Source organism: Tursiops truncatus, chromosome 16, assembly GCF_011762595.2.
Source record: "Tursiops truncatus isolate mTurTru1 chromosome 16, mTurTru1.mat.Y, whole genome shotgun sequence".
NCBI lineage: Eukaryota > Metazoa > Chordata > Mammalia > Artiodactyla > Delphinidae > Tursiops > Tursiops truncatus.
The window spans coordinates 11,801,280-11,828,220 of record NC_047049.1 but is presented as its reverse complement, the minus strand read 5'-3'; the positions used below and the strand labels follow the sequence as shown (position 1 = coordinate 11,828,220).

Below are 26,941 nucleotides of genomic sequence, written 5' to 3'. Positions count from 1 at the left end.
ACAGAAGAATGCAAAGATACAAGTACAGAAGATGCTCACTACTGCAACATTTTATGACAGCAAAAAAACTAAAAAATTTCCATCAGGGCTTCCCTGGTGGCGCAGTGGTTGAGAGTCCGCCTGCCGATGCAGGGGACGCGGGTTCGTGCCCCGGTCCGGGAGGATCCCACGTGCCGCGGAGCGGCTGGGCCCATGAGCCATGGCCGCTGAGCCTGTGCGTCCGGAGCCTGTGCTCCGCAACGGGAGAGGCCACAACAGTGAGAGGCCCGCGTACCGCAAAAAAAAAGAAAAAAAAAAAATTCCATCAATAGACTGTATAAATAAATCATGGTACCTTTAGCCAATGAAAAACTACGTAGGTATTAAAAGGAATAAGACATAAACGGCTAACAAGGAAAAATGTACGAAGACAGTGGTCAACAAAAAAGAGACAAAAGCAGTTATGAATCACATAATTGTTTTTTCAAATCAAACAGATAAATAATAAAACTAATTTTGGTGGAGGGCAGAATTTGGGGAGGCTTTCATTTTCTAGGCTCTTCCTACATTTTTAGTTTTGTGATCAAAACAATCAAGAGAGAAATTACAGTTCGTCCATAAAACATTCATTTTTTTCATCTTTACCTGCTGGAGAAGCCGGAGTATGGTGTTGTTTTGCAGCTGTGGGACATACTGTTGTAACTCTGGCTCCTTTTCAGGTTGCTCCCTAACCCAATTTAAAACCTATAAAATCCATCAAATTGAAAAAGAGTTATATTTTCTACACGACAAATACTAAAACACCTGAGATTTTTTTTTTCAATTTTCTTAACATACAAAACCACCACACAATGCAAAGAAATACAAAAGGTAATATGCAGCTATTGACTGTTGTCTGAAGGTGACTGACAGCAATGGCTAAATTAGTCATGCTGCTAATTTACCTCCAAAGGTTTATTTAGCACATCAGAAATATCTTTCTCTTGACATAAAAAAAAAAAAGACAATGAAATGTGCACCAAATTCAAACACACAGGACAACACTTCTCTCTTAACAAATAAAAATACAACCTAAAACTGCAACAGGGCTGGCTACGTGGTAATGTAACCAAAGCTTACCTTTGTGACTCTGTCACAGAGTTTTAGTGGGTTAAATTCGACTTCTAGCCAATTGTAAAGGTCTTTTACTTCTGGGACAACATACTGTAGCACATTGAATCTGACCTACAGTAAGCAAAACAAAAGGTTTAAATGCTGAAGGTGTTTTCAACTGGGATTCTGAAATGATTATAAATTAAAGAAAAATATAAGATTGGAAATCTGGGATATGACTCTAAGATTATCTAGCCTCAACCTCACCTCCTTGAAATTTATGAAAAAGAAATCCAGGACCACTACTCTGAGTCTCCTGCCCCAAATTATGCAGCTCTCTACAGTGAAACCCCAAAAGAATTTACAAGGGAAATAAAAACTCATCAACACAATCAAAATATTTACGAAGACAATTTGTGTGGCCAACATCGACTAATTTATTATCAGTAACAAGTAAAATACCAGTTTACAAACAACTTTATCACACAGAAGTTATTACAGCAGCGTCACTCCTGATAGCCACAAACTCAAAACAAACTCAGGACAAAAAGGGATAGGTTCACATTATATACAGAAACGGTCAAAGAAAGCACAGCTACATTCAATACATGAATAAATCTCCCAGATGGTGAGGAAAAGAATTTCACATATTATTCCATTTATGTGAAATTTAAATTTCATATAAAATATACAAACAGGCAAAATTAATCTGTGGTGTTATAAATCAGGACAGTGGTTCTTCTTGGGGGAAATGGGAGAGTGTTGACTGGAAAAATCTTTTGAGAATTTATGCAATTACATTTATGATTTGTACTTTAAAAAAAGTTACAGTTTAATACATTTTAAGTTTATATTTGAATAGAACTCAACTTCCTTTCACAATAAAGATGCTGCTTGCATAAACCGCCCTCACAAAGGAGACAAAAAAGTGGTATAATTTTATAAACTCCAAAACTGCCCATTACCAAATCCTATCTTACCTGTGCTCTAACTACATGCAGTGCATGTGACCTTTATCCTTTACTTGTTGGAAACTGCTAACCCAAAGAAAGAACAACTGCAGCCAACAAACCAAGACCCCCAAAGCACAGGAGCACGTACCCCTACAGACTAGGTTCCAAACTGAGGCAACTGTTGGCAGATCCCATCTCCAAGACAGGAGGATGTCCACACTCTCGAGCACTCTAGGTTTATCTCCAGTGCAAAATGCGTGCATGACTGATGTCCCACAGCATTTGAATACTTCCCTTGTAAATGCCCTTGTATGTTTATAGGAATAAGATGTGATACAAGCATTCAAATAAAACTCCCCCAGTCCTGATTTCATTCCTATCAAGAAATTATTCTATAGCCATCATCAAAAAGTCTACAAATAAACCCTGGAGAAGGTGTGGAGAAAAAGGAACCCTCCTACACTGCTGGTGGGAATGTAAATTGGGGCAGCCACTATGGAGAACAGTATGGAGGTTCCTCAGAAAACTAAAATTAGAATTACCATATGACCCAGCAATCCCACTCCTGGGCATATATCTGGGTAAAACTATAATTAAAAACGATACATCACCCCTATGTTCACAGCTGCACTATCCACAATAGCCAGGACACGGAAACAACCTAAATTTCCATCAACAGATGAATGGATAAAGATGACGTAATATAAATACACACACACACACACACACACACACACACACACACACTGGAATACTACTCAGCCATACAAAAAACATAATGCCATTTGCAGCAACATGGATGCAACCAGATTATCATACTAAGTGAAGTCAAAAAGAGAAAGACAAATACCATATGATATCACTTATATGTGGAATCTAAAATATGACACGAATGAACCTATCTATGAAACAGAAACAGACCCATAGAGCACAGACTGGCGGCTGCTGGGGGTGCAGGGTAGAGACGGACTGGGAGTTTGGGGTTAGCAGATGCAAACTCTTCCATACAGAATAAACAACAAGGTCCTACTATACAGCACAGGGAACTATATTCAGTATCCTGAGATAGGCCATAATGGAAAAGAATATTTAAAAAATGTACATATATGTATAACTGAATCACTTTGCTGTACAGCAAAAATTAACACAACACTGTAAACCAACTACAATTCGATTTAAAATAAATAAATAAATTATTCTTCTAGATTTTCCATTTAGCACCCCCTCCAAATAGGGAATGTGCTAGACAGGCTACCATAATCTATTAAAGTACATGTCTCTCCAAAATTAATAATTGGCTTTCTGACCTAACAATACCTTATGAACTTGATTAATTTGAGTCTGTTCCTGAGATATTAGAATCATTCTCTTGGTGATTATGAATTTAGTTATATGAGCCCAAAACTCAGGTCTCGACCTTGTACATATGGTGAACTCAAGTTTTGTAAAATGCCTCTTGACAGTTAGCTATTCTATTCATCTGGCACCAACCAGTACCTTTCTTATAAACTTAAACATTTATCTATGGGTACAATGAGGACCCAGATCTGGATGTCCTGGCTACTGACCCTGATCCCACCAATACTCACCCCTGAATAAGTATCTTTAACATCAAGGTGTGCTATGTACAGACATGGGCTCAAGAGATACAGATTATACTTCCAGTTTGGCACATTTTTCAGTATTTAAAAAATTTTTTGCTAGGAAGACCTCTTCCTAAACACAATGCTGTTGTTTTATAACTTAATTCAGTCCCATAGAAACTTTCCAAAACACAAAGCTGATTTTTGCAAGTGGAAGCAGAATAAAACATGGAGGCATACGAAGACACAGAAATACTGTTGTAGATATTAAGTTTTTTTATAAAAGTTGATCACAAAGGGAATTTGCCTTGCCACTATACAGAGAAGTATGTTACAAGAGAAAACTGTTGCCATATAAAAATTGTGTTAATTTTTATCTAAATTAATTGACTGCCAATAAAGTAAGGCCTATTCTCTAATACCTGTCCCTCCTTTTTCTCTTGTTCCAAAGTAATTTGCTGGAGGTGTACCACAATAACCACAAAGTCAGACTATTACTGTTAATCAGAATCTCTAAAATCTAAACTCCTCTAAGAGTGCAAATTCCATTTAAGCATCACTTGCCTGGCATGTAACAGACACTCACGTGATAAGTTTCCACTGAATTAAAGATTCCAATGTAAAACATTGTGAAGATACAAAATCTTAGGCTCCATATTCCGAAACTGATTTAGTGAATGCAGTGGGTGAAACCTAGAAATCTGCATTTTAAAAAGTACTTCACAAAATTTCAGTGCATAGCCCTGATTAAGAATCACTGCCTTAGTAACGTACAATGAAAGTTTAAAAGAAAAAAGTTGGAAACATTTTAATTGTCCAGAATTGGGCCTAATCTAACTCACATTCTTTCCTAGCCTCATTATCGTATTTCTAACACCTATCAGCTTGATTTTTTTCTCTTGCCCCTGAACATTCTTGCCCATCATCACTTCTCTTACCAAGTGGCCCATATTATTCCTTAAAGCTAGTCCAAGTCTTGTCTGCTACATCAAATTTATCCCAGCTCACTCAAGACAAAACACCTCAAATGAACACACTGTTGACTTACACCAGTGGTTCTCAAACTTGTCCATGCATCAGAATTCCCAGCGTTTAATAATCATAAATTATAAAACCTGACCATATAGCTTTCTGTTCAAAGCCATAAGAATGCTAAAACTTATACCAACCATATCGTTAATAAGGCCAATTCGCGTTGGTGGGGCTTGCAGGCCTAGCAGTGTTGCAAGGCGACGCTGTTTTTCAACTATAATGCCGTCCATATCCAGAAGTCGAGCAATATCAGTACGCTCAGGGGTAATGGGGATGGAAAGAGTGGCCAAAAGGACTCTAGTAGACATTCTGGAGAACAAAGTTACAATCTGTTAAATATGTAAATGTTACTTGATAAGCAGAAAGACACTTCTCTTTAATCCTCTAGTAAAATATGCCACTGATAGAATATGTACACCACCATGGTAAACTGTACTCATAAGTATTCGTCAAAGCATGGGATTAATTAAAAGAGAAATGGACTATGCTAAAATGAACACTTGGAGAAGCAGAACTTCATTCACCCGCTTACTACCGTCAATGTCTTCTAGCTATAAAGACTGTGGGTAAAACGGCAGAACAGACACATTTGCGTGTACCCCATACTTCCTTATAAAAGCATTTAAGGCAGCTTTTAAAACGAAGGGAAAAATGACAATAAGAAAGAGGAAAAAATTACAAGGACCATAAGTGAACATAATTATGGAAGGTGGGGGTCAAAAGCTAAAGCTTCCTTAAAACACAAAAGGAAAGTCGGGTTGAATTCAGAGCACCGTAGGACACTAAGGATTGTGTGCTCTGGAGCACAAGAGTCTAGAGTTGGAATCTCAGCTTCACGATTCCCAAGACTGGAACCTTAGGCAAAATACTTCATTTTCTGAGTCACAAGGCTGTTGTGAGGATTAAGGAAAATAACGTACATAGAGCAAGACAGCTTAATGATTATGACAGTACTCTTACAGTATTTTCTAATGGGAGAGTATAGAAACAACAAAGGAAAATCAGGCTTTTTCTTATCCCAAACAGACATGGATTACGTACAGGACAGTGAATGACATAATGAACACTATCCTCAAGAGTTATTTTTTAAAAATACATACTAGAAAAATTCATTTATTTGGTTCCATGTATTTCTTTAAAAGCTAAAAGAAAAACAATCTGGTGTATATATTTCTACTAGAGGCCAAAATAAGATGGTCTACCAATAAGATACAGTATGTGAGTTGCCTAAGCCCAACTGAAATGTACAATAAAAACCAAACATGACTGAAAGAAAAGTATATATGTAATGTTAAAAAAATAAAATGGTCTTTAGATTGTTAGGTTATAGACTATCTATCTACATAAAAATACACACACCAAATATTCTATACAGTTAATGTTTTATAGTTGGGAAAAAGTTACTTGATAGAAGTACTCATTTCTTTTGTCTAATTAGTTCCTAGATTCTAAATACCCATACGCGGATAGAAAGCTCATACCTTAACACTGACTTTTCTAATATTCCATTTTCTCAGTTGGAGAGTTATCAGATAAAAGATAGCTACTGAAGACCAAGAATACTGCCCAAGAAGAACCACGTCAAGATATTTTTGGTAGCTACAACTGGAAGGACTGCTACCAGCACCCAGTGGGTAAACCAGGGATGCTGCTGAAGATCCTGAATGCAGTCCCCTCCACAACAAAGAATGAACCAGTCCCAAATGTCAACAGTGCAGAAGCTGAGAAACCCTCATCAAACACTATGATGCCATTTAGAAGTTATTTCTTTCATAATTTCAATACTATCTGATAATAAGACTCTTACCTTTGCATCTCTTCTTGTGTAAGATTCTTTCTCATTTCTCTAGATAAATGATAAAGACGATGGAGTGTAGATGCATGAAAAAGAGCATTTCCAGATTTCCAAAACACAGTTGACACTTTGTTATAATAATTTGCCATCAACTGAGGTTTGGGCGGTTTTTTAGACAAGGAGAATAGCCCATGAATATCTTCCACAGCTTTGAATGCTTCCTAAAATTAGTGGTACAAATTACAGTCATTGCATTCTAAACAAACAAACAAATCTAACTCAAATCTCTTTATGAAACTTAAAATACAGAACACAAGAATAAAAATGGCCAATAAAATGCCTTCATGTGTGGTTCTCTTTATTCGTCTATAATTCAATATCTGATATGTTTCAGAAAAACATCACAATTACAAAAACACTAAATCCTTAAACTGCTTAAAGTAGATTACCCAAACTTTTTAAAAAAATATGCATATTATCATACCACTTGAGGGAATATATATTTTAATCTCAAAGGATATAAAACACAATATAGAGGTTATTTGAGTGATAAAGATAATGGATATTTTCTCCCTTTTACTTATCTATTTTTCCTATACTAAGCGTGTTTACTTGTCTTCTATTGAACTTTTTTTCCTCTTTAGTTCATCAGACAGTATTCCAAGGGTATACCCTACAGAAAAGGAAAATATGGGGAGAGAGCGGGAAATCACATTTCCACTTGGCTGAAAAACTACCGATTTTTAGTTTCTTCCTCTGCAATTTCAATTAGATTTGGTGGGGGAATCAAATATATAAAAACAATTCATGTGAAAATGTCGCTGCAGAATTCTTAGAGTAAAAAGGCCATGCTGAGGACAAGATTCCCAACACCACTGGGATCTCCAATGTATGATATTCACTGTGCATTGCTTACTAAGTCAGGGCAGCACTGAAACATCTAGGAGATAATCTAGTGCAGTGCTTCTGTAGCTCTCTGCGGTAAAGGACAAGTTCATCTTTGTCATTTCTAACCTGTTGCCTCCAATACTTTTATAAAATACAATAAAATTACTACAAAAATAAGATGGAAAGATGAACTTAGACTTTTTTTTAATCAGAGTAAACAGACACAAAACTACCATGAAACTTCTTTAAAAAATTTTGTAATGCATATCCTCCAAGCATTAAGCCACACTTTGAGCACTGAGGTCTGAAAAAGATTACATGATTTGGCTCAGAACTGACAGCAGGCATCAAGAACCAAAATATCTGAGACTTCCTGTCCAGAACTCTTCCTACTCCATTAGACAACCTTAAATTTGTCACCTATCTATTGAAATTAACCAACAGATTATCAAGATGCAGATACTCATTAAGAAAAAAAAGGTAATATGGGCTGTTATTACTACAAAGAAAAGCTAACAGTTCACAACATACCTGCCACAATTCCATGCTGATAGCACTGTCCAACTGAACGAGCCTGGTTTCCAAATGCATGGACTGGCTCTCTGGATTATTAAGATTGATTGCTGTACTTTGGTTATGGTGGCGTTGAATCTGAGACAAGTGCATTCTCAAATTGTCACACAGCTTACGGAATTCAGCCTTACGGGTATATTGGAGGCAGAATTTGAAAGCTATAAGCATAAGTGTAAAATATGTTAGGTACTTTCCACCATCAACTTAAGTATTTGAATAGGTTTTATTTCATATGCTAAGGTCAGTTATTTTATCAAGATTTACCAAACTCACCATCAGTCTTTAGAAGTGATCAGAGTCATAACTCACTTCATGTGCCCTGACCACCTTTTGGACATAGTCATCAGTCCTGGTCTAGGACTAAAATACGGTTCTGGGAGAGTTTACAAAAGGAAGCGATTCAAATTTAGGTCTAGGAGGGACTCACCTTTCAAACACTTCAAACCCTAAAAGAGCAAAAAAATTCTGGTCTGAAATACAATGAACTTTCCTATCTAAGTTACTAGAAAACAAGCTTTTGCACTAATTAAAACTAAATAATACAAATTGGGGGTGTGTGGTAACCTAATTTCTACTGTGTACACAGATGTGCAAATGAAGTACTTGCTCCACCATTAAAATACATAGTCATTTTCTACTGTCAAAAATGCAATACTGGGCTTCCCTGGTGGCGCAGTGGTTGAGAGTCTGCCTGCCGATGCAGGGGACACGGGTTCGTGCCCCGGTCCAGGAAGATCCCACATGCCATGGAGCGGCTGGGTCCGTGAGCCATGGCCGCTGAGGCTGTGCGTCCGGAGCCCCGCAATGGGAGAGGCCACAACAGTGAGAGGCCCGCATACCGCCAAAAAAAAAAAAAAAAGCTATACTAAAATAACTTTTGTCCTTCCCCTAAAAAAGAGTATTTCTATTTCAAAGGATGCAGTTTAACTACAAGTTAATATTTATCTCAACTGTTATCAAAAAGCCCTAGCTTGTGTTAAATGAAAATTCACATGCTAGCCATAACAAAACAGATCAGCCAATCAGCCCCATATTAAAAAGAATGGCAACACCTGCCTGTGCCTAAGGCCAAAGTAAGAAAAAGCCAAGAGCCACTCTCAAGTCACTTACAGTTAAAAGGCTGCATTGACAGTAAGGCAAAAAGACAAGATTAGGAAAACAGACTTAACACAGTTCTTCAGATTAAAAGTGCATGCAGTATTAACTACTAGATACTTTTTATGATGATCCTGAGTCATCAAGGTTTAGTTCTATATTAACACTGTTTAAGAAAGGAAAAATATATAGTTTTTCATAGAATCATGTAAGTCTTCTGGACCTTAAAAAGACTCCAGAAACCCAGTACATGGTTAAGTAGCTTGCCAAAGAATATGTTGTAGAGTCAAAAGTAGAACTCAAGTTTGCCAGAAAGCAATCAAAAAAGTTAAGTTTATCTTTTCAGTCACTTGGAAAATTCCAAAATGACTTTAAAAGGTGTTTCAGACATCAGTGGAATATAGAGAAATACCTTGATTAATGAAACAAATTTCTTATAATCATTTATATAATATTCAAATGAATGCTAATCATCTACAACAATAAAAACTATGTAAAATAAGTACTACAGAGAAAAGGAGGTTAACTTTAACAGTTAATCTTTTGCAAAACCTATCCTTAAGTCAACTTTCAAATCAGTTCTTGTTTTACCTTGTTGGGCAATATCATGGTAGAGACGCTCTACTCTAGAATTGTTTCGAAGAAGGTCCAAACACTGTCTGTATGATTCCCACAGGAATTTAACCCATGGAGTTAAAAGTAATCTGTCAGTACGATCCTGAGTGTCTTCACCACTTACAGCACTTAGGAGAACACTACAAAAATATTTAAAAACATTGAAAACAATTTTAGACATGGTTTCCTACTTTGCCATATGATTATAAAACCAAAACCAAAATTGATCATTATAAAATAGTTTATATTTTTACTACAACTCTGGACACACTGTAAAGCTATCACTTAGTGTCAAAGTATTTGGATTCCCAACCTGTATTACAGCCATTTAAATTAGTATACACCCTCCTATCTGATGGTTGTAATTTTCCACCTTTATGAACTTTGAATAGTACATGACTTCTTAAGGTTACCACACATTTAGAACTTCAAAGATAAGCATTCTTTCTAGCAAACACCTACTTCAAATGGGTATGATGGAGACACATGTAAAGAAAAACAGTGAGAAAAATTTACTTAGCAATTTAACCCACACACCTCTCAGGAGTCTGAATATTATCCAGATCTTCTATGTCTAAGACCATCTGCTGGGATTCTTCTTTAGCAGCTTCAGTTTTCTCCTCTGCCAATTTCAAGTATGCCCTAACAACATCCTCCAGAGATTTGATGTTCACCTAGACAAAATAAATAAATAAAACTTTCCCCAACAAACCATAAAATATTTTAAAAGCAAACTTTATGATATAAAACATAATAACTTTCAGAGGCAAACTCCTCTGAAAATTACTAAAAGCACTTAGTAAAACATAAAAACCCAGCTGTTCATACCTGTTGACAAATGTTCTTATACTGATATAAGCCTTCTTTAGCCAAGTGGCTCTTGCGAAGATCCACACAAAGTTCCAAGTATTTCAACATAATTGGCTCGTGTATCTTTTGCCATGTTCTATGTTTCTTACTTTTCATAACATCGTAAAGAACGTCCAAAGCAGGCTGCTTTTTGCCAACTTCAAGAAATTCTGGAAAAGTAATTCAGGAGAATTAAAATCAGTTATGTATACTATATAAATGCCTAAATCTTGCTTTTTAATTTGGCTGTTTTAATTTCTGAACCTATTACCATCTCTTTTGAGGTCAAATTTATTTTATTTATTTATTTTTTACATCTTTATTGGAGTATAATTGCTTTATAATGGTGTGTTAGTTTCTGCTTTATAACAAAGTGAATCAGTTATACATACACATATGTTCCCATATCTCTTCCCTCTTGCGTCTCCCTCCCTCCCACCCTCCCTATCCCACCCCTCTAGGTGGTCACAAAGCACCGAGCTGATCTCCCTGTGCTACGCAGCTGCTTCCCACTAGCCATCTATTTTACGTTTGGTAGTGTATATATGTCCATGCCTCTCTCCCGCTTTGTCACAGCTTACCCTTCCCCCTCCCCATATCCTCAAGTCCATTCTCTAGTAGGTCTGTGTCTTTATTCCTGTCTTACCCCTAGGTTCTTCATGACATTTTTTTCCCTTCTTAAATTCCATATATATGTGTTAGCATACGGTATTTGTCTTTCTCTTTCTGACTTACTTCACTCTGTATGACAGACTCTAGGTCCATCCATCTCATTACAAATAACTCAATTTTGTTTCTTTTTATGGCTGAGTAATATTCCATTGTATATATGTGCCACATCTTCTTTATCCATTCAGCCGATGATGGACACTTAGGTTGTTTCCATCTCCGGGCTATTGTAAATAGAGCTGCAATGAACATTTTGGTACATGACTCTTTTTGAATTATGGTTTTTTCAGGGTATATGTCCAGTAGTGGGATTGCTGGGTCATATGGTAGTTCTATTTGTAGTTTTTTAAGGAACCTCCATACTGTTCTCCATAGTGGCTGAACCAATTCACATTCCCACCAGCAGTGCAGAGGGTTCCCTTTACTCCACACCCTCTCCAGCATTTATTGTTTCTAGATTTTTTGATGATGGCTCAAATTTATTTTTGACTTCTAAAGCTATGCCAAAATTATCCAAGGTAAAACAATGAAAATTTAATACTATCTCAAATATGACCTACAGGTAAAACTAGATTTCACTCAATTCCTCTGTACCAATTATATCTTTCTAAGTTATTTTAAAGTTCCAGAAATTCAAGTCATGAGGGAAAACAATCTCCCCCTTGTACATGCAGAAAAATCAAGCATAACTTCGGTCACAGTGATCTGGCTGATAAAATTTTTGTTAGTTTATGTTAAGACTTGAGGCAGAAAAAACAAATTAGATTGACTTTTTTCCTTTACAATCTATTGACTGTGTGGGTCTATTTCTGGGCTCTATAGTTATCATTCTCTATTGATCTGTCTAGTCTTTTGCCAATACCTCACTGTCTTGATTACTGTAGCCATATAGAAAAGTCTTCAAATCAAGTAGGGTGGGTACTCCAACTTTGTTCTTCAGTATTGTGTTGGCTATACAACACCTTTTGCCTTTCCACATAAACTTCAGAATTAGCTTGTAGATACCTACAGAACAGCTCATGGGGACTTCCCTCGTGGCCCCGTGGTTAAGAATCTGCCTTCCAATGCAGGAGACGTGGGTTTGATCCCTGGTTCAGGAACTAAGATCCCACACGCCACAGGGCAACTAAACCCAAGCGCTGCAACTACTGAGGCTGCACGCTCTGGAGCCCACGCACCACAATGAGAGAGAAGTCCACATGCTGCAAGGAAAGATCCCACATGCCGCAACTAAGACCCAGCCAAATAAATAAAATAAATAAGTTTAAAAAAAAATAGAAAGCTCACTGGGATCTCAATGAATCTATATAACAAGTTTGGAAAAACTGACAACAGTATTTACTCTTCCAATCCATGAGCACAGAATATCACTCCACTTATTTATCCCAGTCTAAACATGAGAAACATATTGAGACAAATCCCAGCTGAGAGAGCAAATACCTGACCAATACTGCTCAAAACCGTCAAGGCCATCAACAAACCTAAGAAACTGTCACAACCAAGAGGAGCCTAAGGAGACAACTAAATGTAATGTGGTATCCTAGATGGGATCCTGGAATACAAAAGGGACATTAGGAAAAGCTGAGGAAATATGAACAAAGTATGGACTTTCCTTAATAACAATGTAACAGCATTGATTCATTAATTGTGAAAAATATACCACACAGATGTAAGATACTCATTAATAGGAGAATCTGTGTGTGGTGTATATGGGATCCCTCTGTACTATATGATAATTCTGTAAATCTCAAATTTCTAAAATTAAGTTTATTTTTTAATTGGGAAAAAAAATAGAACGTAGAGCAAAGAAATGTATACTCTTTTAAAATTCACCACCTAAACGTGAAGGCATGTACATGGCAATATTTCAAAATCAGTTCCAATCTTAGGTATGTTGCTCGTTTTGAAACTCAATCAAAAGCAAAGTCTCCTCTAACACATTATTTCTGACCAAAGTTAAAATTTATATTTTTTCTCATCTTATTTTCTTTTGTACACTTAATAGACTAGGGGGTGGTATTTTTCTGGTTATGTTCAACTTAAAACTCAGTAACTGGCAAATTTCACACACAGAAAAATCTCTCCACTGAACATCTGAAAAATAATTTGGCAGAACTAAACACTAGTTTACACTATAAAAAACTTAAAACATCTGTTTTTAAAAATCATTGTTTACTTTCCTCCTAAGGAAAAAAAAAAATCCTTGACAAGAAATTCTTTTAAGTGTTAACCTAACAATGTATAACATTATCTAACGGTAACTGTGCTAGGCAAACATAGGTAAAAATGTCTCTTATTTGGAGGATTTACTAGATCTACAGATTTAGTGAGTAACTCTGTTATTTCTTCTTCCAATTATCACATCTTTCAGGAATGCTGTTTCTAAACATTCCTTCCTCCCAGAAAACTACAAACAATATTCCAACTCTAGTATATTAAAAAGCTTGCACAGGATAAATCACAAAACATACTGAACTTAGTATCTTTAACACAATATCCTACATCATCCCATATTATATCAAATCATATTCCTTACAGGCAAATGAATATAAACCCCTCTTCAATACTTCAACAGTCTCAATATCAAACCGGCCAATATGACAGAAAGGCCATTTTCAGTTGAGTCAATTTTATTACCTCCCCCCAAATAAATCCTACAAAATTAAACAAAGATGTAATACAACTAGATACTTTGTTGAAATAAGCCTTTTCTATTTTAAGGGGAGAACCTACCCATCTTCTTCCTGGAGCATGCACAGATTATTTTAAAATCCAACAGTACTTTAAATGCTTTTCAAAACTGACATACACAGTTTCTATCAGCCAAAAATTGGGGAGTAAATGTTTTTAAATTGGAGTAAATGTTTTTAAATTTATCCTTTACATTAAGAATATCACAGCAGCACACCAAAATGACCTATTATAACCTATTATATCCAATTCCCAAACTTATGCTGAGGATTTAAATCCCATACTACCATATATAAACACCGTCAACGCAATACAGAATAGGCACAAAGAGTCACCAGCATGATGTGGTGACAAAATATTAAACTGTCAAAAAATAATTCACTTTCCCAATATCTTATTTTTAAATTCGTGTGGTATCTTAATGTCATTTAAAAAAACAAAGTCTTGTTCAGTGATACAACTAAAAGTACTTTTCATTTCCTCAACAGCCAATCAAAATTTAGGATTCCAAATTCAATACTTTCAAACTCTGAAACAATAGTTTCATAAAAGCCAAAGCAAATGCATTAAAAAATAATTTTTCATAGGACCATCACCACCACCAAGAAAAAAAGGAAAACATGGATACCAGGCAAGGATGTTTTTAAAAGAAAACACTGAAATGGAAAGAAGTTTCTCATGATAATCCATGATGGTGAGTTCCTGTCTTTATCCCAACTGATATGAGGATATAGTTTAGATGATCCTCTGAATCATCTAATTAAGGGGAAAAAAAGTTTTTGAGGCTGGAAAAAACTATCACACACTAAAACCTCTACTGCAAAATTTACAGAAATGTTCATTTCCAGACTGATATTTTTGAAATAAAAATTAAAATCTGGAATTACCAACTATTACTAGGAGGGTGGGCATTCTGAATTTACCTTTAAGACACCATGACTGAAACTATGTGTCTACCTATAAAGAAAAACTTTAGGTCAACCCTTCAATTTTACTAGTTTATTTGTGCACCGGACCAAGTAGATAAGATATAATGTTACACAATTTGTAGGTTTATTAACAACTTCATTTTTAAGTCATTGGTTGTAGAGTGTAAGTTAAAAAGCTGTTACAGGGTCAGAAGCAACTGATTTGGCACTACTTAACAATATAAACCAGAAAAGGGCTTTTTCCAAATGATTCTGGGGAATGAATTTCTTGCCTGTAACTGCTGGGCCAAGTTCTCATTTTCCTGGATGATTGTTTTCCAATTGTTTCCAAAAATATTGCTCTGATAAACTATTCTACACTTAAATTTATTCATGTTTTATTAGGATAACATAATGGATGAGGTCCAGATGTGATTGAGATTACCAATGTTATAGATAAATGAGATTATTTCCATTAAAATAAAATGTGCTTTGATCATCCTATTTAAAGTTTTGTAAGCAGTGTCATTTGCCATCCACATTCTGCTCTTTGACACTAAGACAGGATCTCTCTGTTCACAAGATGAAAGGTACAGAAATTACTACTTGAGAGGTAAGGCATCTCTACCATCCTACGCTCATCCTACAGTTTAAAGGGGCCTTTTTGAAAAACTACATTAACAAAATTCAAGTTTCCACCTCCATCTCAGTGTCCCTTTCTCATCTTGCCTACTTTAATTTCTGACATTTTCCCCATATTGCCCTCCATGAATCAAATCTATTTCAACTTAGAAATTGTGAGAAAAGATTTAAGATTTGTTACATATCATATATCCCTTCTAATTTAAAAAAATTACTGACATATTAAGTTCATAAAAAGATTCAGAAGGGAGGAGCAAAGGAAACAAGGCCTGAACACATCAAATGTGTAATATTTAGGCCATTGAGATTACAGTGCTTTAGCCAATTAACATGGGGGAAAAATGTCTGTTGGTCAAGCATTCAAAGGACTGTAAAACAGATCTGCAGAAGCAATTACAGCAGTAATTTCACCCAAGTCATTTGGTATGCCACAATATAATTCTCTAAGTTTCAAAACATCAAAAAAAAATTTTTTTCCCTAACTTTGCTAGCTCATTTTGTAGGGTTAAATTTCCATCTCAATCTATTTTCTTTCTTATAAATTAATCAACATCTGTAAACTTCTTGCCTGTTCTGACTATTAGATGGAGAATTAAAATGGGTGATCAGGTCAAAGTTGTAGTTTCAATTGTTTTTAAAACAATTACTCTATTCCACAGAATATGGCACTATCCTATTTCACAGACTGTTACTTCTCCCCGAAATTCTTACTTCTAGTTAAAATAACAAGCATGTGACAGACCTCTGGTCCTGACAGATTATCAGTAGTATCAATTGTATGTACTGACTGAAATTGACCTTTTCCTAAGAGGATTTTCAAACAAACTAACAAAATAAGCTTCACAAGCATAAAAGCTTAACAGACACGGCATATCCAACAACAACATGGATAAGATCCAAAACTTGTTTGGATGGAAGAAGGGTGAAACTAAGAGCAATGAACGCCCTTAACACTTACAAACCCTAAATAAAAAAGTGTTTAAAGACCAGAGGCACGTGTAATACATTTGCACCCCCATAATGCCAACGTAATAAATGCCTCTTGAATAGACCGGGACAAGCACAAGGTTTCCCAGAAGCGCCATAAGTTTTCCCATAAGTACACATATGTAAATAAAAATCGCAAGTAGCAGCGCCGTAGTGAAAAAATCGACTGATCTGGAAGAGACCTTGGTTTTAGGCTCCTAGCTCAACAACTAACTCCCAGAGTGACCTTGGGCAAACCAGACTCCCTAGGCCTCACTTTCGTTATCTTTGAGAGAGAACTTGAAGTCCCTCTTACAGTATTAACTCTGTTCCAACTTCCTGTGATTCGGAGTTGGCTTCTGAGCTGCCAATAATCAATGCCAGAAAAAATAGGAAACGGGTTAAATGGGTCAGAGTCCCCGAAGCGGAGATAGTGGTCAGAGGAGAGGGTAAGTGGACCCTGACCCCGCAAAGCGCGGGGCTGGATTCGGGGGTGCCGAGCTGTCTGCGGGAGGGCAGGAGGTGGGACTGCCCGGCTCCGGGCCCGGCGGGAGGTGGAGCCGAGGTTCTGGCGTGCATTGTCCCCGGGAGGGAGCCATGTTTCCTCCTCCCCGGCACTCCCAGATGGCGGCCGGGGGCGCGGGGCCGAAGCTGAAAGCCCCGTGGTCTGGAGGACCAAGCGGAGGCGGGCGGGAGGAAGAAGCTCAGGCCCGGGTACGGCTGTCTCGGGAGCCGCGGCCCCGAGACTCACCCGGCGGCGGAGGCGGCGGGAGGGACGAGCCCTCGAGCGACGGTTCCCTGCTCCGCGCCTCCCACCCCCCCCGTCGGTTGGAGTGAGAAGGGACACCATGCCCAACCACGGCCTGAGTCGGCGGCGGGCAGGCCGCATCGGCCTCCTGTGCAGCCGCAGCTGAGCGGCGAAGCAGCGAGAAGCTGGCCCGGGCGCCTCGACTTCCGAGGCCTCGGGCCGCCCCAGTCCGGCGCGCCCTGATCCCCTACTCACCGTTGGCGCGTTTGAGGGCATTTTCCGGCCTCTGGAAATAGGCCGGCATCTTGGCGGCAGGCTCAGCTCACCCGGCGTCAGCGAACTCCTTAGGGGCCCGGGCTAGGAGAGGAGACGAAGGGGTAGCAGCGCAAGGCTCCACGCGCCTCGCTAGCAGTAGCCCGCGCCCAGCCGGCCAGAGACGGAAAGGAAAGAGACACGTGACCCCCGCGCGGCGGCACCGCCGCCGCCTAGGCCCCGGATGTAGGGGCGGGCCTTCGCCTGCGCCCCGCCCCTCCTCGCGCGCAGGCGCGTTGGCCGCACGCCTGCCGGCTGACGTGGCGCCAGCCGAAGTCTTCTTAGCTCTCTGGCTGCACCTGGGGACTCCGCGGAGAAATGTTAGAGAGCCGGTTCTCCGCCACCTCACTCTTCGAGCGACAATCTGGGTGGGAAAGGTGAGATTTGGGTCAGAGCTTCTGTCTGGCGTGAAGGCACAGATTCTTCTTTTAACATGACTTGTGCGGAGTCATACAAAGTTAACTCTCAGGTCCCATCCGCCTAGAGAATGTCCTGGCTTGACTGAGTTAAAATGCCGAATTTATTCATTTAACACAGATGCTTTGAGCAGGTATCATTAGGGCCAGCGATGCTCATCACTGGAGATAGTGGTAACCTGTCACCGCCCGGACTAGTATGGGGAGGAGGGTTGTAATAAGTAACTTAAACAAGTAAGCAAGCTTATTTCATATCTAGGTAAAATTTTAAAATTGGGGACACAGAGATCGCCTGGGCCCTCAGAGATAGATGAGTACACAATGAGGGTAATGAGGGTCAAGATAGGATCTTTTCTGGGCCTGGAGAAAAGCATAAATACTTGCTGTTGATTAATGCATAGTAGAAAACAAGCAACCTAAGTATACTAAAAGTCACTCAGGAAGTGGCAAACGGAAGTAATCAGGGTGATAAAGGTTTTTTCTCTAATCAAGCTACTTTTGTACTATATATGACTGGATAATTTCTCTAATACAGTGTTTTGGAGGGCTTTTCTGACTTGAGTGGAATAAATATGATTCTCAAAAAAACAGTTGTTGGGCTTCCCTGGTGGCGCAGTGGTTGAGAGTCCGCCTGCCGATGCAGGGGACACGAGTTCGTGCCCTGGTCTGGGAAGATCCCACGTGCCGCGGAGCGGCTGGGCCTCGTGAGCCATGGCCGCTGAGCTGCGCGTCCGGAACCTGTGCTCCGCAACGGGAGAGGCCACAACAGTGAGAGGGCCGCGTACCGCAAAAAAAAAAAAAACAGTTGTTAAGGGCACAACTGAAGTACTACATTATACATATTTGCAACATAATGTCTTACAGTTTTAAAACAAGTATGACGTTTTACAGTTTACTGAAATGCTTTCACATTCATTGTTTTGTTTACAAGAATGCTGTAATGAAGGTATTTATAATGACGAACAATAAATTTCAGGGGTAAACCAAGGTTCACATTTATATATTCGTTCAACAAACTATGTCATCAACAAACCATTACTATGTGCCAGGCTGAGGAGGTAAATACCCGATAGGTAGGTACACAGCAGTTGAACAGGACAGATTTGGTTCCTGCCTTCTCAGATTTTGCAGTCTAGAGAGAGGAAGATTTGAACACTCACCGGAAGCTCCGTGGAGGGAATTCCTTGGCAGTACAGTGGTTAGGACTCCGTGCTTTCACCACCCAGGGCCTGGGTTCAGTCCCCGGTCAGGGAACTAAGATCCCACAAGGCTGAAAAAAAAAAAAGAAGCCACGTGGAAACGGAGACACCACTCCAGTCCAGGCCCCCATCGTTTCTCTAGGCCCATCTCTCAGCACACTCAGTGTCTTTTCAGTGCCCGAAACAGCCCTCTCCTACCTCCAACCCAGCGCATGCCATCACTTCACTTGGAAATTCACCACTGCCCATTCCTTGCTCTGGCAACAATCACCTATACATGTCACTTCTGCCAGGATTCTTCCCTGGCCCCCAGATAAGTTTAGGTGCCAAGGCATTGAGCGCCAGTAACATCCTCTCTTAACACTGACCATACTTCAGTGTAATTACTTGCAGACTGTAAGTTCAGAGAGGGGAAGGACCATATTTTGTTGTTCACCACTGTATCCCCAATGCCTGGCAAGGCATCAGGTAGACAAGATACTCTCAAAAAATAATGGAGAGAGAAATGAATAAATCCTTACATAAATATGTATCTAATACATTTTCCTACCTTACACATGGGGAGGTAACAAGTTTAAAGGCCAATGTGTGTCACGCTTCATTCATAGAGCATCTCCCCATCTACACGGAGTGCTCGATATCCCTAAGCCTCAGCATGCAAATAGTAAAGAAGAAACAAGAATGTTCTTCACCCAAAGCTCCTAATGGCACTGATTCTGAACCTCCAGTTGTGCCAAAGTTCACTCATGATTTTCTGAGGTCAGTGCTCAAAGATACCATGCTTTCCTGCACATATATATACCGCCCCTCCCCAACCCCTCCCCCACTGTTACCTGACTAACTCCTGCTAGTACTCCAAGCTTCAGCCCAAAGGCTTCCTCTGCAAAGCCTTTTCTGCCAGCGGGAGCCCTACCCAACTTCCCCTTTGCCTGTGCTCTTTGTTCAGGCCACCGTTAACTCCATCACTGGGGCCAGCCCTGAGCACTCTGCTGCCCCTGCCACCTTGTCAAGGGGTGGCTGTGTTCCTCCATCAAACCACTGGTGCCTGGAGGTAACCAGTGACCGACTAGCTCTTCCCACTAGCTACTTCCAGAGCGTGCTCTCTCTCTTTCTCTCTCCTCCCTTAAATTCTGAGTTTTGACATTCATGCCATCAGTCTAGGCCACATGTGATTCCTCCACACTGCAGTCCTCTACAGGCATCTTCAGAACCCAGGTCACATTCCCTCATTCCTTGCCACTTAGTTCTGGCTCCCTGTCACTCTCTCCAACACCACCATCGTAATGATTCGTGGGCTCTATACCCTTGTATCAGTAAATGATCCTGGCCACCTGGCCTTCACTATGTGTCCTCTACCTGAGCTCAGCCACTCACACATGGTCTAGAGTCTAGACCAAGAGTCAGCACACTTTTTCTATAAAGGGCCAGGTAGTAATTATTTTAGGCTTTGCAGGCCAGGAAGCAATGTCTTCAATTATTGGAGGAACTGTTCTTACTAAAAGGATAATAGTCTTTTTTTTAAAATATATTTTAAAATGTGAGAAAGCATTCTTAGCTCAAGGCTGTATAAAAACAGGCAGCAGGCCAAATTTAACCCACAGGCCATAGTTTGCTGACCCCTAACCCAGACCTTGTCACACTAACTGTCTCAGTTCCCAAATCTTGTTTTCAAACATCTTATTTTCTGGCCACCACCACCTATGGTTAATTCTATCAGATCCCAACTTGAACAACCCTACTGCCTGACTGGGACCTGCAATCCATTCATCAACCGTACTTCCTTTTCGCTGCTCTCATCCCTCTTGTTCTCTGTTTCCTACAGACGCAACTTAGACTCCATCATTTAGTTATTTTCTTGCTCAGTTCTCCCTTTATTCTACCCCAAACCCTGGCCAACCCAACCCTCCACCCACTCCTTGCCTCGAGCCTAATGTGACTGGAGAAGAATGCACAGCCATGTCGACAAGTCTCACTTTAAGTTCACGACCACCAGCCTCAACAAGCACTGTGTTGCTGTTCAGCCACCCTACTCCACTTCTCTGGGCCACACTCCCACTCTCCCAGATGACTAGTTCATACTTCTTCCCCTCTCTAATTCTCCAGTACGTCCTTTCTCTACTCTCAGCCGATGACCAAAACAGTGGAAAAATTAGAGAACTTTGGCACTCCGCCATCTACCACCCATCTTCATCTGTGCTCCGACCCTCTGCCTTCCCTCCTGTTACTCTCCATCCACTATCCTATCTAGAGCCAGCCCCTACCTACCAATACGTTGGATTCCATCTCCTCTCACACACACAGATGATCACTGCATCCTCCTTGAGACACTGTCTTCATTTGGCTTCCAGGATCACCCTTTCCTGATTTTCTTCCTACCTCTCTGTCTGCTCCTTATCTCTCTGACCTCTAAGGTTGAAAAGTTCCAGGGCTCAGCTGCTGGACCTCTTCCCTCCTCTAACTACCTTCATCTCTTGGTTCTAGCTCGTGCTTCTAGGTACGTTCACAGTATGCATCTTTGCCATAGGCATCTTTGCCACAAGCGTTTTGGCTCCAAATGTTTTTTGCCGCATAACTAATTGGCCTTAGGCAATTTTGCCCTAAAAGATAAAATAACGAAAAGTAAAAGAGGGACCTCATCTGTCAGCTCGATAAAGACATCCATAATATCACTAACCAGAAGAAATGCTAATACATTTCAACCAGTTGAAACCAAATTGTCAACCAGTTATTATATCCTTCATAACAAAATTGTCTTATGGCCAATTAGTTATGCAGTGGAAATGCTTGTTTATGGCAAAGGTACCCAACACGCTAGCTCATAGCTTTAGAAATCACATCTGTGATTATAAGTTACAAAATTGTATCATCAGCACTTGATCTCTCCCCTGAAAGCCCGTCTCACATCCATCAAATGTTAGACACCCAACGTACACCCAGCCTGTCCCAAACCAGACTCTGGGTCTCTTCTGGCTCCAACCTGTGCCTCCTGCCATCGTCCCCCAGTGAACCATTACAACCCCTTTCTTCTGGTTGCTTAAGCCACAAAAGTGTTGGAGACATCCTCGACTCCACTTTTTCTGTCATATCCCCACGTCCAGTCAACCCATCAACAAATCCCGCATGTGCTACCTCCACAGCTATCACGCTGATCCAAGTCGCCATCATTTCTCATCTGGAGTGTATAAGAACCTGCTAGCTTGTCTTTCTCTTTTCACCTGGCTCCCTTCTCTTTTTTCTCCACTTAGCAAGGAAGGGGATCCTTTTAACACAAAAGTGAAGTGATCATGTCAGTCTCCTAATGAAGACCCTCTTGTGGCCCCCAGATCACCCTGTGAAAGTCAGTCCTTATAATGGCCTACAAGGCCCTACACAATCCCTTCCTTTCCCTTGTGACGCCAGTGTCACCTTTTCAGTGCTGTCTTCCCTCACCTCTTTAAAGTAATAATAACCTCCCTTCTTCCCATACAGTACTTCCTAGCACGCTTCTCTTCTTTATTTTCCTCCATAGCATTTATTTCTTTATCATCATTTGATCCCTGATATATTTTATGAGTTTCTTTCTTTATTGTCTACTCCTCTGGAATATAAGCTTGATGAGGGCAGGAATTTGTCTGTTTTGTTCGAATGCTGTATCTGCAGCACCAGTAAGAGTGCCCTGCACAGAGTAAGCACTTGATAAATCTTCGTCGAAGAGATGACAATTGGTTAAAGCAAGCCTCCTATATTATAATTGCCCGTCTGCATGTTGGTCTCCTCTATGACCCTGGAAGTCCTTTGAAGGTAATGATTGGGACCATTAATCTTTGTGTCTGGACAGTGCCTGGCTCATGGTCACACCCAAGCACCTTGGTGGTTCCAGCTGCACCGTAACAGACTAGGTCCAAAACCTCACAGCCTTGAATTCCTAACCATGAAAGTGTCTAACCGGGGTTGGAAAGCTTTTAGGCAGTGGGGTACCAAAGGCAAACGTGGGGTACACTGTGCTTGTGCCAGACAGTTCTCACTGAGCCATTGGGTTCTGCACATTTAAAGCAGGAACTTGGAATGCAAATTCAGTTGAGTATACTTTTTAGCAGAAACATGTCCTGGCAATATACTGTTATTTATTGGGTAAAATGCATCTTACACTCAGGAGCCTTCAATTAATATTCTGCTTGCCTCTAGAAGAAGGCTGAGGGAAGAAGAAAGAGGGGCTTGTTTGTGGGAATTGGCACACGTGCTCACACGTGCCATTGTTGGCATGCCATGAAGGCCAGCTCCTGCTTGGGGATTGAGGAGATTATGCCCAAAGCTACACAAACCAACTATAGCCAAGGAAGCAGAATGAGTAAGATACTGTGCATAGTGGGTTTGGATGTGGTTTGAAACGGGGCTTCTCTGTGAACTGTGTTAAACATGATTAGAAGGAACCCTAGAACGTGTGGGCTTTCATCCTGGGTTTGTGGATGTTAGACTATCTTCACATGGACCTTTTCATTGTGCTCTCTTCTCAGGGAGCAGCTAAAATAGTCCCTCCTCAGAGAACCCTTTCCTGACCACCCAATCTAATCTAAAGACCAGCCTGTTTTAATTCTCAGAGGAGCAGTCAGCACTAACTGGGAGTTTTCTTTGTTTCCTTGGTTACTGTCTGTCTTAACATACTAGATGGTAAGCTTTAAGAGGCCAAGTTCATCTTGTTCACTGCTGTATCTCCAACTCCTGGAACTATGCCCAGCACAGGGCAGGCATTCCATAAGTATGAGATGTGTGGATAAATGAAGGAATGGAGACTGTGGTAGACAGACTTCCAAGACTCCTTCTCAGTGGTGTACACATCCTGTTTAATGTCTGGGACTGTAAATGTGATGGTGTATTACTTCTGTGAGTAGGTTCGTTATATGTCACAGTTGACTTTAAGAAGGGGAGATTGGGGCTTCCCTGGTGGTCCAGTGGTTAAGACTCCACCTGGTTGAGGAACTAAGATCCCACATCCCCCCCAAAAAAGGGAGGGGGACATCATCTGGGTGGGCCTAACCAATCACATGAGCCCTTTAAATCTGGGTGTAGAGGTCAGAGGCAGAGGAAGTAAGAGATTCAAAGCATGAGAAAGTATATGGAGGGAGCCACAGAGCGAAAAACTGCGGGCAGCCTCTAGGAGCTGAGAGCAGTCCCCCAGCCAAAAGCCAACCAGTGAATGGAGGCCTCAGTCCTATAACTGCAAGGAACTGAATTCTATCAACAACTTGGATGAGCTTCGAAACAGATTCTTCCCCAGAGCCTCCAGAAAGGAATGCAGCCTGGCAAGACCCTGAACACAGACCCAGCCACACAAATCTACAGAACTGGGAGCTAATAAATGGGTGTTGTTTTAAGCCACTGCTGGTGGTAACCTGTTACATAGCAAGAGAAAACTAATACAGAGAACTTAACAGGGTTCTCCATATTAACTCACAGAGAAAAAAGAATGAAACACTATGGAGTCTTCGCTTTGCAGGAAGTGAAAACCAAGGTACAACTCAATGGAGGAAAAGGGCAAGACTGTGTAAGGTGTAACTATAAAAATTCAGACAGGTCTAGCGAAAGCCTCATGAGAGCTTTGAGACTCTCTGAGACTATGAACAAGTTACCATACTCCACATTGGTGTTTTTAGAACTAGGGGCATGTTACATTTCCTAAGGAGCTAGGATTATGAATACATCTCAGTTATTGCTATGAGCACGCCAGTTTTGGAGTTAGTTGTGGCTTCAAACCACAGCTTTGCCATTTTACTTGACATTCGGCAAGTAATCTCTCTGAGCCTCAGTTTTATCAACTGTGGAATAAGCACGATGAGGTTGTTGTGAGGTTGAGTGAGATACTATGTGTATCGTTCTTAGCACCATCCCTGACACAAGCTCTCTAGAAATCATTTCCACGTATATGCAAGACGGATAAAATAATCAATGCTTGAAATATTCACAGCCTCTTTCTGCCCCCTCAACTGCTAAACTATTCTGATGATGACTAATGAGCGTTTCCCCGTTTCCTTCCCCGTTTTCCACATCCTGTATTCGGGACAGGAAGTAATCAGTCAGGAGGACAGCTGGAGAAGTTGGGTAGGATATTCAAGTAGGAAGGGGCTTAGATGAGAGACAGAGGGATAAATAGAGGGGTGGGAAAAAAGGCTAATGGGGGAAAAAAGGAAAGAGGAGAGAAGATGAAGGTAACAGAAAGAGTTATTTCTAAGGAGAATGGAGAGAGATATGAGAACCTGTGCCAGATGAATGAGAGAGAGAGTTTACAAAAATACAAGGGAGTCTGTGCCGACATAAATACATGATTGAATAAATAAATTGAGCAAATAGAGAAATTTCCCGTGGAGAAGAATTCCACATAATTTATATAGATACTTTGCCCTCAAGAGAGTGGAGCACATAAGCCTCCACTCCTTAAGTGTCAGCTGTGCATAGTGACTTCTATCCAAGAAGAACAGTATAGAAAAAGAAGAGAGAGAGTGACTTTACAGGAGAGAAACCCAACAAACACAACCTCAGCCAGGTGATCAAGGTGTCATACGATGAGATGAGAACTGCACTTGACCACTCTGGTCTTCCTCCTGCTAAATGCAAAACCCAGTCTTTTTTTCTTTTTTTGCGGTACACGGGCCTCCCACTGTTGTAGCCTCTCCCGTTGTGGAGCACAGGCTCCAGACGCGCAGGCTCAGCAGCCATGGCTCACGGGCCCAGCTGCTCCGCGGCATGTGGGATCTTCCCGGACCGGGGCACGAACCCGTGTCCCCTGCATCGGCAGGTGGACTCTCAACCACTGCGCCACCAGGGAAGCCCAAAACCCAGTCTTACCGTGAGAAAAACATCAGACAACTCCTACCTGAAAGACAGTTTATAAAATAACCTGGCCACTACTCCTCAAAACTGTCAAGGTGATCAAAAACAAGGAAAGTCTGAGAAACTGTCACAGCCAAGAGGATCCTAAGGAAACATCCTAAGTAGAAACCTGAAACAGAAAAACTCATTAGGTAAAAATTAAGGAAATCTGGATAATATATAAACTTCAGTTACTAATGTATCAACATTGGCTCCATAGCTGTGACAAATGTACTATACCTTTTTTAAAAATATTTATTTATTCATTTGTCTTGCACCGGGTCTTAGTTGCAGCATGTGGGATCTTTTTAGTTGCAGCATGTAGGATCTAGTTCCCTGACCAGAGATCAAACCTGGGCCCCCTGCATTGGGAGCATGGAGTCTTAGCCACTGGACCACTAGAAAAGTCCCACAAATGTACTATACTGATGTAAGATGTTAATAATAGAAGAAATCGGGTAGGGAGTATATGGTAACTCTCAGTATTATTGCAACTTTTCTGTAAATCGAAAACTGTTCTAAAACAAAACATTTATCCCAGATTTCAGTACCACATTTTTTAATTAAAAATAATACAATAAAATGTTTAAAAATATGAGAGGAAAGGAATTTTAAGACATATTACTGTAGGTAATGAATTCTGTCATCTTTAATGCTCTTTGAAAAATGCAAATAAGGATCAGAATTAATTTTAATTGCATTTTCCTTACTGAAATGTTTCTTTTAATGCAACAATGTTTCTTTTAAGGCTCCAAAGCTGGGCTTCCTGGGGCCTAGGATCTATTCAGGTTCCAATATTAGCATCCTAAAATGTTGGAGAACACAAGAAGGATGACTTCCTCTTGGGAATGTTCTGGAAGTCTCGCATAGCCTGGAAGCCAGTTAAGCATCAAGACAGAGTGTCAGGGCAGTTGACTGAATCCCCTTCCAGAAGTGACTTTCCAGTCCCCTGGCAGGCCTGGAATCCCTTAAAAGAGCTGCCACCCCGGGCTTCCCTGGTGGCGCAGTGGTTGAGAGTCTGCCTGCCGATGCAGGGGACGCGGGTTCGTGCCCCGGTCCGGGAAGATCCCACATGCCGCGGAGCGGCAGGGCC

General features: G+C 40.4%; 2 protein-coding genes and 1 non-coding gene across 4 annotated transcripts in view; 1 reads left to right on the top strand and 2 right to left on the bottom strand.

Annotated features, from left to right (window-relative positions):
* The window catches only part of EIF3A (eukaryotic translation initiation factor 3 subunit A), a 33,566-nt gene extending 16,048 nt beyond the window's left edge, over positions 1–17,518 (bottom strand). The window contains exons 1-9 of the mRNA XM_004325972.4: positions 17,334–17,518; positions 10,434–10,624; positions 10,143–10,279; positions 9,582–9,745; positions 7,854–8,053; positions 6,447–6,655; positions 4,777–4,948; positions 1,099–1,203; positions 625–723 (exon numbers count right to left, since the gene is read on the bottom strand). Of these exons, the coding sequence (XP_004326020.1) occupies positions 625–723; positions 1,099–1,203; positions 4,777–4,948; positions 6,447–6,655; positions 7,854–8,053; positions 9,582–9,745; positions 10,143–10,279; positions 10,434–10,624; positions 17,334–17,382 (1,326 nt within the window). The 5' untranslated portion in view covers positions 17,383–17,518. The remainder of the gene's footprint in view (positions 1–624; positions 724–1,098; positions 1,204–4,776; positions 4,949–6,446; positions 6,656–7,853; positions 8,054–9,581; positions 9,746–10,142; positions 10,280–10,433; positions 10,625–17,333) is intronic.
* On the bottom strand, positions 869–998 carry LOC117308583 (small nucleolar RNA SNORA19). Its single transcript, XR_004522679.1, has one exon. It is a non-coding gene; the product is annotated as a small nucleolar RNA SNORA19 (small nucleolar RNA).
* A 20-nt stretch (positions 17,519–17,538) lies between the features above and the next one.
* Positions 17,539–26,941, top strand: part of DENND10 (DENN domain containing 10) — a 45,081-nt gene continuing 35,678 nt past the window's right edge. Inside the window, exon 1 of one of the 2 annotated variants that reach the window (XM_073793901.1) lies at positions 17,539–17,767. In XM_073793901.1, the coding sequence (XP_073650002.1) occupies positions 17,709–17,767 (59 nt within the window). In that variant the 5' untranslated portion in view covers positions 17,539–17,708. The remainder of the gene's footprint in view (positions 17,768–26,941) is intronic. The other variant, XM_073793902.1, reaches the window with a different exon arrangement.